The following is a 22,379-nucleotide window of genomic DNA, read 5'->3' as shown; positions in this document are numbered from 1 at the left end:
CAGTTATACAATATTGAACTCAGTATAAGCCCTGTAAGACATAAAATTGAATGAGTTTTTAACCTTTAAAAAAGACCTCCATTTCATTTTAGAATATATTGTTCCTTGCAGAAAGACTCACTGTTTTTGCTACTAACACCGAGATGTTGGTGCATGTATCTCTAATCTGTATGTATCTGATTATTACTAGTCATAATCAGTTGCACTTGGATCCTTGGCGCCTGTGTATATCTATAAAGTCATCGGGTAGATTTCAGTGGTAATGTTTTGTTTTGTTTGTTTTTTTTGAGGCAGAGTCTGACTATATAGCCTTGACTGGTTTGGAACTCACTATGTAGGTCAGGTTGGCCTTGAACTCACAGAGAATTGCCTGCCTCTGCCTCCCAAGTGCTGGGGTTGAAGGCGTGTTGCACCATCATGCCCAGCTTCCACCTTATTTTTGACACAGGGCTTTCATTAAATTGGAAACTCATTGAATCAGCAAGGCTAGCTGACCAGGGAGCTCCAGGAAGCCTCCTGACCCCATCTCTTGAGAACTGGGATTACAGGGATGCATTGCTGTGCCTGGCTGAGTGCTGGGGATTCCCATCCAGGTCCTCATACTTGTGCTTCAAGCATTTTACCAACTGAGCTGTCTCTCCAGCTTGCAGAAACTTCCTTTTAAAGAAAAAATGAACCTAGAAATTACTGTGTTATTGCTATGCCTTAATACCAAACCCAGGCATTTTAAAAGACTCTCACAAAATGCAAATTTATGATCTAGAAAATTCCACAGCAGCAGGGGTACCACCAAACTGGCAGCCCCAGGTTTCCTGTATCCTGACAAACCACCCCAATGTGGCAGCAAGTTCTAGCTCCATTTTATAGATAAGCGGCCTGAGGCTCAGGTTAAGTAATTTCACTGAAAGGAAGGCAGAAGTGAGAGATCATAGTATCTCCTTGCTCTGAGAGCCATTTCCTCTATTTCCAAAACCTACTTCTGAGGAACTGGGCGGGGGGAGTGCCATCCTAAATCTTCAAAATAGAAATGCCCTAAATGTGATGGTTGCCCTGTATTAGATTCTAGAACAGAAAAAAAAAAAAATTGTGGTAAGAAACAAGAAAATGGTAGAATCCAGAATCCATAATTTAACTAATAGTATTATAATGCCATTAACTTCTTTTAAAAAATAGGTTTATTTATTTTTCTGTTATGTGTATGAGTGTTGTGCTTGCATATATGAGTGCACTCATGTCATGAAATACCTATGGAGGCCAGAAGAGGACGTTGGATCCCTTGGAACTAGAGTTACCAACGGTTGTTAGCCACCATGTAGGTACTGGAAACTGAACCCAGGTCCTCTGCAAGAGCAGCCAGTGCTCTTAACCACTGAACTATCTCTGCAGTCTACCATTAGCGTCTTGATTTTGGTGAATGGACCATGGTTATGCAAACTGTTATCATTACAGGAAGCTGGTTAAAGGATATATGGCAGCTGTCCTAGTTAGCTCTGGTGACTTGACACAGCCTAGATTCATCTGAGACTGAGAACTCAGTTGAAGGCTTGCCAAGATCAGATTGGCCTGTGATCTTGTCTGTGGGGGATCTTGACTGTCAATTGATGTAGACAAGCCCACCATGGGTGGTACAATCCCTAGGCAGGTGGGTCCTGAAGGATATAAGAAAGCTAGCCTAGCAGGAGCCTGAGAGTGAGCCAGCAAGCAGCTTTCCTCTATGGTTTTTGCCTCAATTCCCTGCTTGGGAACTGCCCTGACTCCCCTCAACAATGGACTGTGACCTGGAAGTATAAGCGGAAAAAACCACCCCCTCCAAGTTGTTTTGGATAGAAGGGTTCTATTGTAGCGACAGAAAGGAAAGACAGAAAGGAAAGAAGAGCAGCAACTTTCTTACAACAAGACATTGTCACAGTGCTGTAAGTCAAAAAAGGAGTTACAATGAAAGGATATTCAGAAACACCAGTGCCTATGTATGTATGCTTGCATGGGTACATGCCTTTGCATACCCTTACTTCTCCCTCCATGCTGTGTGATTCTTGCAGCAGGGCCCTACAACATCCATCTGGGATGCACACAGTGCCAGAGGGGAAGGCAGCCCATACAATTCAAGTGTGGCATGCCCTGTAGCCCTTTTCAAACCTCATCTGTACTGTAGTATCTCTGTATCATGGATAGGAGTCTTGTTCCCTGAGACCAAATACTAGGAAGGTATGTGTGTGTGTGTGTGTGTGTGTGTGTGTGTATGTGTGTGTGTGTGTGTTCATGAAGTCAGTGATAAAAGTGGCATAGTCTCCACCAGACTAGAACAACTCATTTATATTCTACGCGTTCCTCTCCTGTCTGAATATTTACAACCACAAGTTTAAGTTGATCTGAAAATGTTTTGCTTTATCTTCTCTTCATCCTCCCAGAAAGAAAAAGGGGTTCTTTGGGTGACTGGTGGGAAAGGCAAGAGAGGAGCTGCTGACCATTGCATTTTCCTTTGTTTTTCCTCCAGGCTTCTTTGAAAGGATATTTTTTCAGGGAGCTAATGACTATCCTGGGCAGTGGCAGAAAGCTAGGTGAAGATACTTCACAATTTAGGAGAGAGCAGCTTCCAAGTTACTGCAAGGTGGCCGCAAAAGTGCTTGACTTACTAAAAATGGCTCTGTTAGCTGAACTCGGATTATTAGGATTTATGGGCTGTACTGGGCTAGGGGCATAGTGTTTCTCCTGTAATTACCAGGGCCTCCAGTGGGCAGAGGCAGGGTGCATCCAGTCTGACCTTGATGCCTTACTATGCAGTGTGGGGAGAAAGAGAAATCTCACCACTAGGCTGCCTGCTTTCCAGGACAATAAAAAATGGTGTGTTCTGGGGTCACAGTAGGGAGCCTGCCTGAGAAGTAACCCTGGGGAAGAGCTCCACCAGGGCTCGGCATCCTGACGACAAACAGAACCTACTAGTGTGTTCGTGTTTACCCACTCCTTCATTCAGTGTGTGGTTACCACAGGCAGGGTAGAATCAGAAAGTCCCAGGCTCAGGATGTCCTTTCCTAAAGAGAGAAGACGTATGAAAAACAGAAAGTGTGTAAACTAGATCATTTTAGGTGGTGAGGAACACCAAGGGAGGAAATAAATATGGAAGTTTATTTCCAGGCTTTGTGTGGGGCTTTGTACTGGGTGGATCTAGGCGGGGCTTTGGAATAAAGATCCAAAGAGGGAGAGGGAGGCTGGAGGAAGAAGTGGCAGAGTGGTTGGGCTGGCAGGTCTCCCTCTTTTTCCCCATCTCTCTTAGGTTCTGCACAGGAACTAGTGGGACCAAGTAGCAATGAACACGTCCATCCTGGATGGGGACAGTCCCCAGGCTTAGGCTGGGAGAGAATCTCACAGTATCAAGACTGAGACCTGGGGCTGGGGAGATGGCTCAGTCATTAAAGTGCTTGTGTGCAAGCATGAGAACTACAGTTCAGATCCCCAGAACCCACTAAGTGTCAGGTGGGCGTGGCAGCCCACCTGTAATTTAGGCCTCAGAAGGAGACAGGAGATCCTCAGAGCAAGGTGTCTAGTGAGCCTAACCAAATGTGTGAGCTCTGGGTTTGACTGAGAGACCCTGCCTCAATATAAGGTGGGACACCTATTGAGAATGATTCCTGATAACAATCTTGGACATGCATGGAAACATAATTGTGCTCTCACCCACACAAATGCAAAACATGCAAAAACACCACATGCATACCACACACAGGAGAAAATGGAAGAAAAATAAAAACAGGTTTGTGGTAATAGGGACTTGCCTCTAGAGGAAGAGGGGATGTGGGCAGCAGATTGACATCATGACTGCTACCCAAATTCTAAAAGGTGCCCAGGGATGTGACACATAAGGGCTCAGCATCATTTAAAGGGTCTCTGGCTACTGTGGATCTTGCACAAGTCCCTTTGATTAGCCCTGATCAAGCTGTATGATTGAGATCACAAGGGTTAGAAGGCCTGGTCATCCTCTGGCACTGAAACCTTGATTTGGGGGAGCACGGGGCCAGACAGAGCTACATATAAATAAGAAAAAAAAACAAAAAAACAAAAAAAAGAAGAGTCCTCCCTGGTCTCTGTGTGCCTGGTATTCAATATGTCTGAGCCCTAGTTCCTTCATCTGCAAAGCAGGGACAATGCAGTCTCCCCATGGTAATAGGAAACTCAAATATGCTCATATCTGACAATCCCAGGTGCATGTGACACTTGGTGAGACCTTCCCTTAGCATCCCTCCTCCTTCCCTGCTTTCCTGGAGGAATAGGACTTCAACATCAAGACTGGCTCATTGCTGTCTTCTGTAACAGCTTTGCAACTGGACTAACAACACACCATTCACTTATCAGTCAGGCAGTTTCCATCTTTGCCACTAGTCCTCCATGGCTGATGATCTACCAGGCACGTGGCATTCAGTTCTACTGGAAATTTGGCCAGTGAGGAGGTGATTGCATCAGTAGTGCTGTGTGTGGTAGGGGAAAAAATCCTCACCCTCAAGATGTCTGTCAAAGTCCAGGAATCTGTGATGGGGACCTTATTTGAAAGAAGGGTTTTTCGCAGATGTCATTAAGTTATGGATCTTGAGATGCAGGTAAACACTGTAACACTTCAGCTAAGGTCTGAGACTGTTCCATGTTAGAATCACAATGTTTTACTGTACCTGCAGTTTTCTGCTGTTATAGAAACAATGGTTAAACAGCAGACTTTCAAAATTTCCTAGTATCATTCCTCAGCATGTAAGCATCAAATTCCTCTATCTTTGGGTACATGCACATTCATAAGTATGAAATTTGCTTCAAGACTTTAAATAAGTGATAAAATTATATGTATACCTAAGAGCTACTTTAAAATAAATTTCTTCATGGTTTATTATCAATAAATATTTCATTAGTATACCTGTTTTATATACCTGAGGTACATCAAAATGTGTCAGGCAAGAAGGGGGTGTGAGTGGAGAAGGTTTAAGAAGTCATGTTCTAGGAGGGCCTGCAGCACCAGCCTGGGGCCATGTCTGTTGGTTTATGCGTTGTCTTCAGCTGATTCTGTGCCACAGCAGTTGACAGAACAACACATTGGATCATCTACAGAGCTGAGGAGTTGTGACAGAGACTGTAAGGCTAGAATACTTGCCAAGTGTGCCAACCCCCGCCACAAGAGAACAAAGGTCAATCAACAGAGTCCTCACAGAAAGGATGGAGAAGGAGAAGATGGTGGGAGAGGGAGGGAGGGGACAGAAGGGCGGGGGAGAGGAGGAGGAGGAGAAAGGAGGGCGAGAAAGGAGGGCGAGAAAGGGAAAGGGGGTGAGGAGAGGAAAGGAGGGGAATCTTTTTTTTTTTTTTTTTTTTTGGTCTTTTTTTTAAGACAGGGTCTCCCCATAGCCCCAGCTGACTTGGAACTCACTATGTAGACCAGACTGGCCTCAAACTCACAGAGATCTGCCTTCTTCTGCCTCCCAAGCACTGCTAAAGGCATGTGCCATCACGCCCGGCAGGAGGGGAAATCTTACTTGAAGTTTTCACAAAGTACTTTGTTCCCTAAAAGTGCAATGCCTGATACCTCAGTTTTATCCTTGACACTTTCCGCTCTCTGTTTGAGGGCAAGAATCTTCCAAATATCAAATGTAGAGCTCTGTGCTGGCATCAGTTAGTAGTGCTTGAGGCAGGCTGACCTCTCAAATTGAGCCTAAGCCCTCAGCATGTATCTGGGGATCCGAAGACAGGTACCTTGTGCCTTACTATTTTGTATCACTTCCTAAATCTTGTTTCTTTCTTGGTGAGCATTTTTCTTTTCCAGCTAGTTGACTTTCTTAAGACAAAAAACAAAATTGGGACTGGAGAGATGGCTCAGTGGTTAAGGGTACTGGCCGTTCTTGCAGAGGACCGGGGTTCAGTTCCCAGCACCATGTAGCAGCAAACAACCAAACATAACTTTGTTTTCAGGAGATCTGGCTTCTGAAGGCATTGCATGCAAGGGTACACTTACACATATACAGACAAAATACTCATATACATAAAATAAAAATAAATTTTAAAAAACTTAAAAATCACCAAAAAAAAAAAAAAGCATAAAAACATCCTAAGAAAACCAATCAGAATAAAAGCAAATGAGAAGCTAAAATGCATCATAGTGGCAGGAAGCCTGCCATCTTCCATGTCTACAATTTCTCATTTTTTGCATTATTTTTAAAATATTTCATTTATTTTTTTTATGTGTATGAGTGTAATGCCTGAAAGCATGTAATTGCACCTCTGTCCTGCAATGCACATAGAGGTCAGAAGAGGGCATCAGATCCCCTGGAATTGAAGTTATGGAAGATTGCTAGCTGCCATGTGAGTGGTGGGAATCGAACCTGGGTCCTCTGCAAGAGCAGCCAGTGCTGTTAACTGCTGAACCATTTCTCCAGCCCCTTCGACACTATTTTTTAAAACTTTTCGTTGCATCAGACCTTTACCAAATGTCAAATATTAGTGTTGGTCTTCTGTTCCTCATCCTGATCAGGAGCTTTGGAAAGTCAATTCTGGTCAAGCTCACCGAAAGAGCCAGAAGAAGGTGGTTATTCCCCTTCCTCATTTTTCTACTGTACCTCCTCCCAGAAGCCTGAGCCAATGCAGAGAGACCCCTAGACCTCACAGGTCTTTGCTATAGGTGATTCCCTCCCTGGCCCCATGTTGTCACTAGCCACTGAGGGAACCCAAGAGAAGGCCTGTGGAGTTTTGGAGTTGCCTGTGGGATCCACTGTCTGGGATGGAAAGCCCACTGACCACCTGATCAGGCCCAATTGATGGCTTGTCCTCAGCTCCCGCCAGGTGTTGCTTATGGAGGTTGCATAGAAAGTGCCTGTTCTGAGACATAAACTGTTTCTTAAACATTACCTTTCTGGATTTTGAAATTTAACGTACCTCTGGGGTATTTAAACAATTTTTTAAACTTTATTTTTTATTTGTATTTTTATGTGTATGAGTGTTTTGCCTACACGTATGTAAGTGGACCCTTGTTGTACAATGCCTGTGGAGGCCAGCAGAGGGCATTGGTTCCCCTAGGATTGGAGTTAACAAAGGGCTTTTAGCCACCCTGTGGGTGCTGGGAACCAAACCCAGGTCCTCTGCAAGGGCAGCCAGGGTTCTTAACCACCGAGTCATCTCTCCAGCCCCTAAACAAAATTTTTGAAGCAGAGAAATCATTCGTTCAGCTCAAAGTCAGATTTGCTTTGACCTGTGTTTGTGATAGTCCCTGAGGAATCCCATCTCTTACCTTGTCCTTCTGACCTGCTTTATTGGATCAGACTTGGGTAGAAAATAAAAACCTGGAGCTGGAGAGATGGCTCAGCTATAAAGAGCACTGACTGCTCTTGAAGAGGATCCGGGTTCGATTCCCAGCATCCACATGGCAGCTAATAACTGTTCGTAACTCCAGTCCCAGGGGATCCAACAGCTTCTTCTGACCTCCGCGGGCATTGCACGACACGGTATACTTACCTACATGCAGGCAATACACGATATGCATAAAAAATTAAAAATAATAAATTTTTTTTAAAAAAGAAAAGAAAAATCTAAGCGCTGAGGGTGTAGCTCAGTTAGTAGCATGCTTGCCTAGCATGCATGAAGCTCTGGGCTGGATCCCCATCACCTCATAAACTGGGGATGGTTGTATAGGCCTGTAATCTCAGCACTCAGGAAGTGGGGGCAGGAGGATGAGAAATTTAAGATCATCCTCAGCTACAAAGAGAACTCAAAGTCAACCTGGGCTGCTTGAGGCCCTGTCTCAAAAAAAAAGAAAAAAAAGTAATCAGTCAGACATACATGGTGAATGTAAGAGACATTGCCACAAGAAGCAGTGACCTCTGGGAGCTCCAGGGCAAGCTCAGAACAAGCTCCATCTGCCCTTGTGCCTCAGATCCCACCAGCCTTTGGCAGAGACCTGTGCTTTGAGGAGCAAAGAACACCAGGACTTAGCCACAAAACTAGAAAAGTAACTGGCCCAGGGCCAAGTCTTCCAACATCATTGACCAGACACTTAATTCAGATGTATGAAGAAAGAGCTCACATCAGCCATAGCCTGGACCATGACATCGCCACATGCCTAGGACTTTTCACCTTGGCTGACATTGAAACTACCTGGGTACTTTACAGCCTCCAGCGCTAGACCAGTAAAATCCAGATCTATGGGGGTGGGGCCTGATGTGTTTCCTGTTACTCTTTAATGTTCCTTGGGTGATCTTAATGATTTTCTAGGGCTACATTCTGTGGGAAGAATTAAGGTCAAGGTGTGTGGGGCATCAAACTAGCTCATGTGGGTTACAAACAAGATGAGACTGGATAGTATTCATGGATTCAGGTCACTGCTCCCATGGCACTAGTAATCAGAGTTTGTGGTTCTTGCCCCAGACAGACTGCAGCTGTGACTCTAGAGGGTTCCTCAAGGGCGATAGACACCGGAGAATGTAGTAGGTGCTCTGCGTTCTGAGCTGGCCTTGGAGCCTCCCACCCCCCTTGCTGGCTCCCTCCACACCTCTCCCAGAGCCCAACTCTGCTAGGACTGTCTTTTCCTGGACAAACCCAACCCTTAGCCCTGCAACTGCTACTCTGTGAAGGATAGATCGACTTGGGAGAGCCCCCAGGTCATACCAACAAGTAAAGGAGGAAGACACAGAGATGGCTTTCTGAGCTGGCCTTGGAGCCTCCCACCCCCCTTGCTGGCTCCCTCCACACCTCTCCCAGAGCCCAACTCTGCTAGGACTGTCTTTTCCTGGACAAACCCAACCCTTAGCCCTGCAACTGCTACTCTGTGAAGGATAGATCAACTTGGGAGAGCCCCCAGGTCATACCATCAAGTAAAGGAGGAAGATACAGAGATGGCTGGGCCTGGGGGCACACACCTTTAATCCCAGTACTTGGGAGGCAGAGGCAGGTGGATCTTTAGGCAAGGCCAGCCTGGTCTACATAGTGAATTCTAGGCCAGCCAGGGCTACATACTGAGACCAAGTCTTAAAAAAAAGAAAAAGGGTGGTGTATGAAGATGGATGGAGTAGATAGGAAGACAACTAAAATAATTCCTAAGGAAGGCCTCTGTGGGAGATGCCAAGACATCAGCCACGTGGCAGCCAGGTAGAAGAAATGACAGTACACAGACCCTAGAGAACAGACAAGTTGTTAGGGTTAAGGACCAGTACGGCTGGAGCTGGGAGTGAGGAGGAGAGAGGAGAGATGACATGGGATAAGATGGCCATTGGCTCCTCCTGAGCTTGTCCTGATTTCACTACAAGGGGAAAGGAAGTCACCAGATGGCTTATGTGGTGTCAACTTATTTAACAACACCAATTCTTTTGGTACTGTATATATTCTTTATGTACAATTCATTGACTATATCAAAGATAATTTTCTTGGGAGAAATTTTGATAAAAATCACAAATAGTTGTTATTATGGTTGTTATTTATGATTGTATGATGGTTGTTATTTATGATTCTGACAGAGACTAAAGTGAGAGTAGGGGCCAGTGAGATGGTCCAGTAGGTAAAAGTGCTTGCTGTTAAGCCTGAGTTCAATCCCTGGAACCTCACATAGGGGTGGAAAAGAACTGACTCCCAAAAGTTGTTCTCTGACCTCCACCTGTACCCCATAGAATGAACGTGCCTCCCCCTGCCACACACACAAAATAAATTTTAAAAAAATGATCCCTCCCCCCGAAGAGTGTACATTTCCTAAGTGGGAAATGACATCTTAGTACTCACTTTACATCTCTCTGGTTATTAAAAATGCTGAGCAGAGCGTGGTGGTGCGTGGTTTAACCCCAGCACTTGGGAGGTGGAGGCAGGCAGATCTCTGTGATTGAGGCCAGCCTGGTTTATATAGCAAGTTCCAGGCCAGCTGGGGCCACAGGAAGATCTTGCTCAAAAACAAAGTTAAACATTTTCCCTGTATTTTGTTCCTGTTTTCCTATGTGAAAGTTTTTCATTTTTCCTGTTCAGTTATAAGAACATTTTATTTACTAAAGCTCTTAACCCTTTGACATACATTGCAAATATTTTTCCCTACTTAGCACTTGTCTTTGGGTTTATATTTCATTGATGGGATAAAAACCAAAGTTTAAAATTTTCCATCCTGAATGTCAACAATTTTGTATTTTGTGAATTTCTTTATGTGGTCTTTCAGACAGTCCCTTCCCACCCTAAAATCATAATACTCACTATATTTTCTTGGGTTTTCAACTTTTTACATTGCCTGAGCTCATCTGGAAATTATTTTGGTGCCTGGAAAATGTTCTTCTCTCACATGGTGGAGGACAGCAACAGAAGGAAAGTCTTTTATTAGAGTCAAGTGGGCACAGTTTGGCTGTGTGACCATTCCGACATCAGTAGTGCAAGGCAGAGATTGGAGATCGCTGGAGAACCAGTGTGGTCATCCTAGACTTCTATTTACAAGGTAGCAAGGCTTTTTTTTTCCTCTTTTTCTTTTTTCTTTGAGACAGAGTCTCACCATATGGCCCAGATTGATCTTAAACTTGTGATCCTCCTGCCTCAGTTTCTCCTGTGCTGGGATTACAAGCATGCATCATTGTACCCAGCACTAGCCATTTTCTTTAACCTTAAAGAGTCTTTTTATCCTGAATAGACAGAGTAATGGTCCATGATAAGAACAAATTACTCAAATATGTTCTGAGACTATTGCAGTTATTAACAAAGTGGTAGATGGTTTCTTTCATTTAAAATCCCCTTGGGCTCTCAAGATATGGCTAACAAGGGTGAAAACTGTCAAAACTTACTAGTTGGTTGAATTTTATCTCGTGCTTATAATTATACTGTTTAAAATATAGAAAGTGGATTTTGGGGGAGAGCAATTTGTCCCTATTAAAGTTGTAAATGTTCAGATCTGTTGACTTAGCAGTTCTGCTGTTTTAAATATGCCCTGTGAATACAATCACAAAAGTATATCTAAGATATATGTAGAGGAAGGTTCAGTGCACCCCCATTCATAATAACAACCAGACTGAGGGAGGGGCTCCTAAACAATCAGCAGCTGCCTAGTGAGTTAAATTAGGATGCATCTTCAAGCTGCCATGGCGGTTGAAAGAATGAGGTAGACTCTGTGTGCTGATGTAGAGAAGTCTCTGAGCCGTGTCACTCAAGTGAGGGGAGGTAACTGCAAAAGACCCACCAGCCGTCTAGCACGTTGGTGTGCTCATTTTTCTCTTCTGGTAGAAAATACAGAGAACTAATAGAAATTGTTGCCTCAAGGAACAAATAAATGGGGATGGTATAATTCCAGGACAGTCTGCTGTTTATTTTATTTTATAGGGATGGTGTAATTCAAGGAGGGTCTGCTATTTTTTGTGTGTGTGTGTGTATGTATTGTATGGAATTTTTATCATGTATTCATGCATATAACGGTTGAATTTGTATATTTCAATGTTAACAGCATTTATCTGGGTAGGGATGTTTTGGATTATTGTACTGGCATTTGCTTTATACTTTTCTGTATTAGAAATGATTATGTATCATAAATATTAATCAGATATTGGTATCTAGGAAACAAATGGTCACGTGATTGGTAAAGACCGGAAAAGGTGATTGTGATTGCTCCTCAGCCTTTTGATAAAGATCAAACGTAGAAAGCAAGCCCATGTCTTTGGATTCATCCTCCTTTCTGAGTGTTATGACTTGGCTACACAGTATGACATAACTGGTCTCTTTCAGTGTTTATGTACATTTTGTACTGCATGTCCTACTGTGACAGCAGTGTTTACGTGTGTCCCAACCCTGTCTGCTGTTGCATGGCCTGCAGCTCTGAGATCAGACAGGAGCCTGTGGCCATGCTGTCTGTTGTGAGGTCCGCTTCCTGTTTTGAGACTTTGCCTTTTGGCCTTATCTGTCTTCTTAAGCATCTAATTTTAGGGAGCTAGATTCTGATAGCCAGAGACCCCAGATTTCGAGTCTTCTCTATTCTTGGTGAATCCATAACCCATCCTTCCAGAGCAAATATTAAAATGAGAGAAAAATATTTTACATTTGTTCTGTTTGTTAAAATGGGCCCCTGAAAATTATCTCCTACAGGGATTAAAGGAGATGAATATATTATGGTTCTCCAGGTATTGCTGGTGGTTCCAACACAGCTTTGACCTGAGAAACAGTCACAGCTTTGTAAAAGGCCTCATTTTTCAAAGGATAGGCAGGTTTGACATCAGAAATACGTGACATTTTCAACATTTCGTTTGCTCTGAAAGGTGTTTGCATACTACCGTGAAAGTGTCAAGGTAACACGTATTATGTGTTGAGTGGCATTGGCTCTTGGAGCTAAGTAGATGTTAGCAGCGCCTTGCACATGCCTGTCTGCTCATGGTGAAGGGTTGTAGGGTCAGACTAATCAAACAAATTTGACCACTTCTTTTTTTTTTAAATTTTGTGTGTATGAGTGTTTTGCCTGTATGTATGTATGTGCACCACATGGGTACCTGCTGCAGGGTATGGGATCCTATAGAGCTTGAGTTACAGATGACTGGGCTATTGTTGGGCATGTGGATACTGGAATCTAACCCAGGTCCTCTTCAGGAGCATTCAGTGCTCTTGAGTCATGTTTCCAGCCGCTGGCCACTTCTTAACTCACTTGACTTTTGGCTCTTTACAAATCCACTAAGCTTTTATTGTGTTCATTAATAAGACAGACGGCATTAAAGGTATACATCCCAAAGTATTCTGAGGACTCAAGGAAAAACAGAAGGGCAGTTCTTGCAGGACTGCCTGACATTAGTAAGTTCCGTGGCCATTATTATTACCCTTGTTGCGTGGTGTCCCAGGAGGCTTCATTCTAAGGTCTTCTTGGATACACAAATTCACACATGCTCAAGACTTTTATATAAAAGGAGATGGCTTCTGCATAAACCTATACACATTCTCCCTGTATACTCTAATTTTATATTTGTTTAAACATTTGCTTAACTCTGTATGTGCACATGTGGAGGTCAGAGGACATCTTGTAGGAGTTGATTCTCTCCTTCTACCATGTGGGTCCTGGGGATCAAACTCAGCTCAGCAGGCTTGGCAGCAAGCACCTTTTATCCACTAAGCCATCTCGCCAGCCCTCTCCATGTATATGTTACATCATTTCTACATTCTTTATAATGCTCAAGACAACATAAATAGTTGTTTAGGGAATAAGGACAAGAAAAAAAAGTCCCACACACATTCAGTGCAAACCATATCTTACCCAAATGTTTTTAGCCCTTAGATGATTGAACACACAGCCACAGAACCCATAGGTATGGAAGACTGGCCATATTATCATTATAGTGTTTACCACTGTCTTTATTGTTATTCTTAGGTTCAACCAGTAAAGAACTGAAATGTATTTTGTGAATAAATTGCAGCTTCCCAAACAAAATCCTAAGCCAAAATCATGAAGCTAAGTACAAAGGAAATCTCTTTACTTATGGAGGCCCCACCCATAGCAGCTGGGGTACATGGTCCTATCACTGTGGTATCTCAGTTCAACCCTGGACTGGACTAGTACCCTGAGACATTTTTATTTCCATTTTCACACAGAGCTGCCATTCTGCTTCATACTAGTCACGTGACTCTCTTTTACTCACCCTTTTTCTCAGTTTCTCCTCCTTGAAATGAGGATCAAGATAGAGTCTAACCTACTGGGTTTTGGGAAGAGTAAAAGGTGTTAATATACATTAGTCACACAGGGCATTGGCGAGCACACAGTAAACACTATGTAATCATATGCTGGTATTCCGTCAAAGGTGTAGAATGGCATCTGTGTCCTTCCAAAATGTGAAATTGTGTTCTCTTTAGCCTTTGTGGAGGGTGAAAGATGAGAGGCACCTTAGAGCTGAGCTGCTGCCACTTACTTTCCGCTCAGATGGGAGATCTGAGTCCAGTAATCACAAGGACTCAACCAAGTCACTTGGAGAGTTAGTGGCTCTATCTGACATCAGGCCTTTTGACCCTTAGTTCAGTGCTCATGTAGCTTCATTGTGGGAATAATGCTACATGCCAAGAATGGGGATGTAGAGTACATTCAGTGCATTAATTTAATTATTTTGGGTTCTTGGGACATCCTCTGCTTGGTTTTCTTTTTTTAATCACAGAGTGCTTATAAATGTGACAACATGGGGCTAGAGAGATTGCTCAGTGGTTAAGAGCAATTACTGCTCTTGCAGAGGATCTGAGTTCAGTTCCCAGCACCCACATTAGATAACTCACAACTGCCTGTAGCTCCAGCTCTAGGGGGTGTGATGCCCTCTTTTGGTCCCTGTGGGCAACTGCACTCATGTGCACATATCCCCCTACACACACACACACAGACACACACAAACACACAGAGACACACACACATAATTTAAAAATAATTTTTAAAAATATTTTATTTATTATTATTTTAATTTTATGTATATGAGAATAGTACCTGCATGTATGTATGTGTACCCATGTTGTGGAATGTCCACAGAGGTCAGAAGAGGATGTTGGATCCCCTGGAACTGGAGTTACAGACTGTTGTTAGCTGCCATATGGGTGCTAGGATTCAAACCTGGATCTTCGGAAAGGGTAACCCATGCCACTGAGCCATCTCTCCAGTCCCTTAAAAATAATTTTTAAAAACTATCATAAATCAGGTCTTACCTTGTCATTATTGATGTTAGACCACACTCCTTGGTTTCCAGAGAAAGTAAAGGAAGCATGACCAGCAGAAGATTTGACTAGGACCATTAGGACAAGCTGAATTATTCAAAGAGGAACGCTGTGGGGTAGACTTAAGATAATCCGCATGGATCTAAAGTGTCTGCAAAAGATCTGAATCTAAACTATGCTGTGCATTGGGCTTGATGTTAATAAGCTACCTATTTTACCATTCAGTTAACAACAATGTTGAATCTCACCCCTATATGATATTTCTTAAGATTTGAGCTACTAAAGTTCATTTTTAAAAGTCTGAAACAATTTGTATCTTCTTTGTCTTTTAAAAATATTTTATTTATTATTTTTATCTTATGTGTATGCATGCATTGCCTGCATGTAGGTAAGTGCACCCATGTCGTGCAATGCCTGCGGAGGGCAGAAGAGGCTGTTGGAACCCCTGGAACTGGAGTTATGGACGGTTGTTAGCTGCCATGTGGATGCTGGGATTCAAACCCAGGTCTTCTGCAAGAACAGTCAGTGTTCTTAACCGCTGAGCTACCTCTCCTCTTCTTTGTCTCTTTAAAAGTCTTCTTTAGGCCTTAGAATTTCTGTCCCAAGCAAAACAAAGCAGACAGTTCCCTCATTTTCCATAGATGGCAATTTAAGGTCAAAATCAGTTGCATAAAAGAAAAGTTCTATAAATGAAAATGCCAGTTAAAGTTAACCCAAGAGAAATGAATAGAGTTGTGAAATTCCCCATGTCATGGAAAGATGCTGTAAGTTGTATGGCCACATAATGACCCAGTGATTGTAATGATGAGAAATCTGCTTGTCCCTCTGTGTGTGTGCATGTGCGTGTACATGTGCACGGGCATTTGTGCACGTGGGTACATGCATGTGTGTGGCTGCGTATGCATGTATGTGTGTATGAGTGTGGGGGTCAGCTGACAACCTTGGATGTTGTTCCTCAAAGATGTTGCTGCTCAAGTTCTGTCTCACTGCCCTGGAACTCACCAAGTAAGCTAGGCTAACCTGCCTGACCAGTGAGCACCAGGGGTCTGCCTTTCTCTTTCTCCCAGATGCTGAGATTTTTTTTTTTTTTTTTTTTTTTAAGGAAGGTCTGGGTTTTGGATTCTGAATTCAGGTCTTTATGCTCACAAGGCCAAGCCCTTTACTGACTGAGCTATCTCCACAGCCCTGGCTTTTTAAGGTTACTATTTAAACCCATCCCAGTGTCTATTCATTAGTTTTGTGGGTCCAAAAGTTGCATGCTACCTTAGTTTCCCATGTCCCTACCTAGAAACCCAAATGCTGGTTTACTCATTTTACAGCAACTAGGCATCAGAGGGGCCTAACAAACATGTGTCAACTCTTTATTTAGCTAACTGCTTTGGAAGCCTGAATGTAATCAGAATCTTGATTGGTGACCTTGACATTAGAGCCAGGAGAGTGGGTTTTAATACCTAGTGGCAGTGAGCTGTGATAACTGATCTTGAATAGCAAAAGGTCTGCCAGCCAACTCTGCATTCGTTGTTAACTGGGCAGGCAGTTGGGCAAAGCTGAGTGGGCACCTCCTTGATTATTTTATGCTTGATCACCCTGGTTCAGAGAGCCCACCTTCCTTTTCTGTCCTTGGATACATAAATAGCATCAAATCTGCAGCAACATTAAACAGGTAATTATAATTCAACCAGGACTGGGATGACATTCCGATTCCTTAATAGATGAAGTTCCTCCGGTCCCCATTTGCACGTTGATTTTTCCATAATTTAATTCTCAAGTGACAGTTTATGTCTTAGTGTAACCTACATAAAACCTGAGCACCCTGGTGATTCAGTTTAAACACAAAGTCATAAAGAAACACAATCTAGTTGGCAAAGTAATTCCAGTATCCTTACTGGACTCTTATGGAAAACACCAACAGAGATGGTTTCATCAGCCCCAAGACAATACCTTGAGACTGTCTCTTCCAGATCTCTAATCTTAATGTCTTAGTGCCTTCATTTTGTCTGCAGTGCTGGGAATTGAACCTAGGGCCTCGTATGCGCTAGGAAAGTGCTTTACCACTGAGCTATAGCCCCAACTCACCTCATCTTATATTTGAATGTCAAACTGAAAGAGCCCTTTCAGTTCTTTACTTTTTCTTTTTATATATATTTTATTTATTATTTTTATCTTTTGTGTATGAGTGTATAGCTTGCATGTGTGTAAGTGCACTTGTGTCATGCAATGTCCTCGGAGGTCAGAAGAGGGTATTGGATCCCCTGGAACTGAAGTTACAGACGCTTGTTAGCCACCATGTGGGTGCTGGGAATCGAACCCAGGTCCTCTGTAAGAGCAGCTATTTCTCCTAACCACTGAGCCATCTCTCCAGCCCAGTTCTTTACTTCTTCACTCCTTCCCTCCTATGTAGCATCCTTTCCATCCCCATTCCCTTTCCAAGGGTAATCTATTTAAAACTATCCCTAGCAGTTTTTAGTACTGTACCTCTTCCTGTGTTCTGCATTGCAAAGAGCTTAGGAACCAGCTGGCAGAAAGTCCCTTTAAGGATCTGTGTGAAGGAAGAGTCACAAAATTCCGTTTAGCCCACTGTGGGCAGAGTCAAAACAGGTTTTTATTTATCTAGTAATAGGAACTATTACATTTATCATTTGTTTTCCTTTTTCATCATGCCATTTACAGTTTTTCTTTTACCATTATAATTTTTCTGCTTTCGTGTGAATTCTGAGCTCTCTGGATAGCAAGAGTGCCTTGGGTAGCTTCTCGTTTCTTCTCACTGCTAAGCGATAGGATGCTAGGTATCAGCCTGAATCAGGAAGGGACTTCAGAGGAGGAAATGTCATACCTCTACTGTTTCCATTTCTCTCCACCTAGCCTCTTCCCCTCTCTCCTTGTTCCTCACGAGATCAGCTTATTTATCTCCTGATTCAACACACAAGCTGCCACTACAGCTTTATGGCTATTTTAAGCAATGCTATCAAAGATGAAGATTTTTGTTCAATGAACAGTAAGACACCTCCCTGTGCCTTCAACACCACCTTGGTTTCACAGTGCCCAGGTAGCAGCACAGGCAGTAGGAGTGGGGATAGAATCCCAAGTTGCATCAAGAGGGAAAGAGACTTCCCTAACTCTTACAGTGCATACCTTCCCATCACACTTGCTAGCTGCCTTTGGACAGTGTGCACTCTACCCCAGACAGGTGTCCTCATTACTCTATGAGTTTTCAGTGATTCCAATATTGTAATACTTCCAGAAAATATATGATTTACAGAAGGACAGTGGGGGTGGGTAGCTTCTGAGGCCTCCTAGGTAGTGGAAGTATCTGAAAATCTTTCTAATGGGTTGAGATCGCTTCATTCCAGATGTCTCTTGGGGCACACATATTCTGAGTGGTTTGCTACCATCAATCCATTAGACTTCCCCTGGAACCTCTGCTTTTGCCTTCCCTGATTCCTCACAGAATTAGCTTTTTTGACTATTTTCTCATGTGCATAGCAGTTGTGATCTGTATGGGCTAAGAGCTACATTATTAAGACACTCTGGTTTTACTCACTAATAGCAAATGTGTGTTCAGTAATGTACTTGTTGCCATTGATCACAAGCACAAATTCATAATGGGTTTGAATGAGAGATATGGATAAATGGGAACACAGCCAGATGAGAGCAAAGAGGATAAAGTCCATTCATTTAGAGATAATCAGCAGGTTTCAAATGCTCTAGGCTTCAAATGTATCAGCCAATGTCCTCACCCTCTACGAGTCCATAGTTTGGTAGAGGGTGAATATGTAAACAGATAAATGCATAAAGTCCTTAGAGTCCTAGTATAGAAAAACCCACATCCCCAGAAGCAGGAGGCCTGCCTGGGTTGCATAAAAAGACCTTGTCTATAAAGAAAAACCCTACAACCTGTGGAGAAGGGAGAGAGAGAGTGACGCACTCTACAAGGCTTCTGTTTGGACAGCTACCTTTGTGTCGTGACAAAAAAAAAAAAATCACTCAAACTAGCTTAAATAAGAGGCAGTTTTATCAGTGTTGATAATTTAGGGAATCCAAGGATGGTTCTGGCTTTACATATGACTGGATCTGAGGCCTAGGCAATGTGTTGGGGTCCTGCCATCCCTATCTTTCATTCTGCTTCTCTCTGCATTGACCTCATTTTCTCCAACATAGACACATTACTTCCATGTGGCTTAGGAAAATAGCCCACTTAGACATCTATCATGGTTTAATCTGAGAGGAGAAGAGTTCTATTTTCCTAATGTTCACATGTCTGACCCTAGAAGTATCTCTTATGGATCCTACTTGGGTCACTTTACCACCCCTTGGATCAATCAGTCTTGCAAAAACATAAGGTAGTAGGGTTAGTCAAGCTGTGTTTTCAAAGATGAATCATCCTTTGTCCAATGGAGCAACGAGACCTCCATTGTTGTTGGAAGAAGCCGTAGGTGTAAAACCAGAGAGACAGGTGCCAACCTAGTAGGTTGGGAAGCTGCAGGTGGTTGTGGGTTGAAGACAATGGCTTGAGGATCACTCCTTGAGGTGAAGGTCTGAGACAGAGAGGAGACTCTAATGAGCTTTATTTTTACACTATAAGCAGTGGATACAGTCTGGGTTTTAGGCAAGGGCTAGAGGCAGCCAGATTTTCATAATAGACCATCACTCTGGCCTGCTGTGGAGGCACATGCCTATAATCCCCATACTAGGGAGGCTGAGGCAGGAGGATTGTGATTTCAAGGCCAGCCTAGGCTATACAGTGAGACCCTGTTGCAAAAAGAAAAAGGAAAAAGAGAAAGTATCATCTGGGAACAGTAAAGAAGGAGACTTGGAGGCATGGGGACCAGTAAGGAAACCATTACAGTAATCCAGATGAAGCAGCAGTATAGCACTTCTGTGGTATGCTAAAGGTGCTAACATAAAGTCTACATGTGCAAGTTGGGAGACAAGAAGGGAATCTTAGGATGGCATTATGGAAAATATATAAACAACTGAAAGCAGGATCAATAGGACTCTCGTCTTTTAAGAAGATGTCTAAGATAATTCAGATTTCTGGTGGGAATAATGTTGCTTGCTGAGGTGGCTACAGAAGGACCAGGTGTGAGAGGAGGACAAGGAGGATGGCTGAGGTGCCAACTGCACGTGTTGAGTGTGATGGAACGCTGGAGTTGGCATGCCACAGTTACCACAAGATGCTCAGTGTGGGAATCTGGAGCTGAGAGGAGTAATAGAGCTCCAGAGTTGTGAGGTTGATGGGACTAAATGTCCCAAGAGTTACTGGTTTGCTCTTAGTTAAGGGAAGAAGAAATGTGGATAAGAAGGCTAGTTAACAGAGAAACAACTGAGACCTCAGTGGTTCACGTGAGCAGGTGTCAAGAACCCAAAGTGTGTTCCTTCACGGTGCCTCATCAAGCTTGTGATTTGACTCACACCTGATTCTGAACAGAGGCGGATGGCATATTGTGATGGTTAATTCTTGATTGTAAGCTCAATGAGTAATAATTCTGTTCGGGGAATGGTTCGTTGACATGATGGGCAACTCTGAAGTGAGAATTTTCCATAAGAATGAAGGCACGGGGGTGGGAAAGCCTGGGAAAGGTTTGGAAAGGACAAGGCATATAGTTAGAACATGAGCATTGAGTCATTGGCATCTTGTATGCAAAACATACTATATCTGGTTCTGGATTTAAATGAAGGAAACCTGTATATGTTGATGGTCAGTGGGAATGAATAATAAGATCTAATAAACTTACTTTTGAGAATTCCCAGGACCTGGATGGAGGTCCTTGTCTTAACACAAAGTGCTTCTGGGATACTGAAAGGTGGGCTTTCCCCACTGGGTCCCACATTTTCCCCACGTAAGTGCTATATGCTATGTTCTTAGACACGCTCTTGGGTTCTATAGCATCAGTAATGCACCACTGATTGATGTCCTTTGGTGACTAGTTCTTAAAATATTCACAGCAGAGAGATTCTGACTTTGGCAGGGAGATTTTGTCCCTACTTAGATATTACATTCTAGGGGCTCAAGAATATGAGGTAATATTTCTTAAAGTCTATGTATTGCACAGGAAAAAAAATCTTGATTATAACAACAACAAAAAGATTGTTGCATTGATTTGAATAGCAGTAGTACAATCACATCCCTTGGAACTGTGGCACTGCATACAATCAAAGCTTCCATTAATACTGAGCGTGGCAGCCAGACTTCTGCATCACCGTGGCCCCTAGGGACTTGGCTGTTGTATTGTAAAATACTGTTACGTCTTGCCTAACAAGTTTCTCCTTATGTCTGTGAGTAAAGGAAAATGATCCAGTACTGAGCATGTCTCAATAAAATGCCCCTGCACACTTCAGCAACAACACTGGGGAGAATATGGTGGTAAGGGCAGGCCTTTCTGTTCTTATGAATCAAATTCCTATGATGTTTATTGTCTGCACTGGAGAAGAAAAATATGAAGTGTGTGCTTTAACAGAGAGGTTATGGTGGAAATCCATCCCTTTCAGATGAGGCTCTAGGCATTACCTACACAAATAAGTGTGTGACAATAAGAATAATAACAGTCAGCAATGATTGAGTGCTTGCTGTATGCCAAGCTTTGTTCTAGGCCTTTTGTCTGTGTCATCTCACTTATAAGACACATTCCAGCCATGTGGCTTGGGGAATTTTTAGTCTCTGTTCAGGAAGTGACTGAGACCCAGGGAGGTAAAAACTTACTAAAGGGCACACAGGTGGCAAGGGGCAGGGCTGCTGTTGAACCTAGGCAGATCCCATGTCTTATTTATCATAAACTCAGCAAGCCCCACCCACATGAAATGCTTTCCCATCCCTCCCCCCGGGCTTCTTTAAGCAAGGACCACCCCTCTTATTGGCATTGTTTGGTGTATACAACTGAATGATGTGTCCTACCAAATTTTAAATCATATCATATTCTGCATGCATAGATGAAAGGAATACAACAGTACAATTCCCCCACTCTGTTCATTCTGTCTTAGCTGCAGTTTGTAGCAACCTCTGTCCTTCGGATTGAGACATTTTTATTCTTTGTCTCCAAATTAATACTGCACAACACAGTGAGCCGTGTGTGTGTGTGTGTGTGTGTGTGTGTGTGTGTGGCTTTTTTCTCCTGGATTAAATTGTTGCAGCCTGGCTGAGTTGAGCCACTCCTTGAGCCCACTGCAGACATGTTCAGAAAATGCTGCTGCTTGCAATCCACCCAGCGATGGTGGGGCAGGTGACGCTGCGCGTGTGCCCAGCCTCTCTCAAAGTGTCTGCACAGATGTGTGCCGCTTCTGCTCCCACTCCCTGCCTTCAGATTCCTGGAGCCAACACCCACCTGCTCTGACAGCCTCTCTTTCTCTCTCTTCATTTTCAAGGAAAAAAGAAAGAGGCAGACAGAAATAGAAGGCAAGCGACGACAGTTGGAGGAGCAGGTACTGCTGCTCCAGCATTCCAAGGTAAGAAGCTGATCTCACCAACCTGTGCCCATATTAGCCATGCAGATCACACATCCCAGAGCTGGGCAGAGCCTGCCCTGCTGCGGAAGCACCGTGCTGACTGAACCCGCCCTTTACATGCCATCGAGAAAGCATTTCTTGGCTTTCTGTGTAATTTCTCTCAGATTCAGGCATCCTCATAGCATTCTGCAGGCATGAGATTACACTGTGCCTGACAACGTGGTGGTTATATATAGAAGCTGGATGCGAACACCCCACATGGTCCGGTGCTGTTTCCCTGTGTGTTTGTTCAGACTCCAAAGCAACACTTCACA

The 22,379-nt window shown here is 43.3% G+C and overlaps 1 protein-coding gene across 1 annotated transcript in view; it reads left to right on the top strand.

Moving 5' to 3' along the window:
* Positions 1–22,379, top strand: part of LOC103751248 (A-kinase anchor protein 2) — a 389,311-nt gene that overhangs the window by 57,202 nt on the left and 309,730 nt on the right. The window contains 1 exon segment of the mRNA XM_029556941.1: positions 21,985–22,065. Coding sequence (XP_029412801.1) covers positions 21,985–22,065 — 81 coding nt within the window.

Source organism: Nannospalax galili, unplaced genomic scaffold (genome assembly GCF_000622305.1).
Source record: "Nannospalax galili isolate Female #2095 unplaced genomic scaffold, S.galili_v1.0 scaffold666, whole genome shotgun sequence".
Lineage (NCBI taxonomy): Eukaryota > Metazoa > Chordata > Mammalia > Rodentia > Spalacidae > Nannospalax > Nannospalax galili.
Note: the sequence above shows the minus strand (reverse complement) of the source record. Positions and strands in the feature narration are given on the sequence as shown.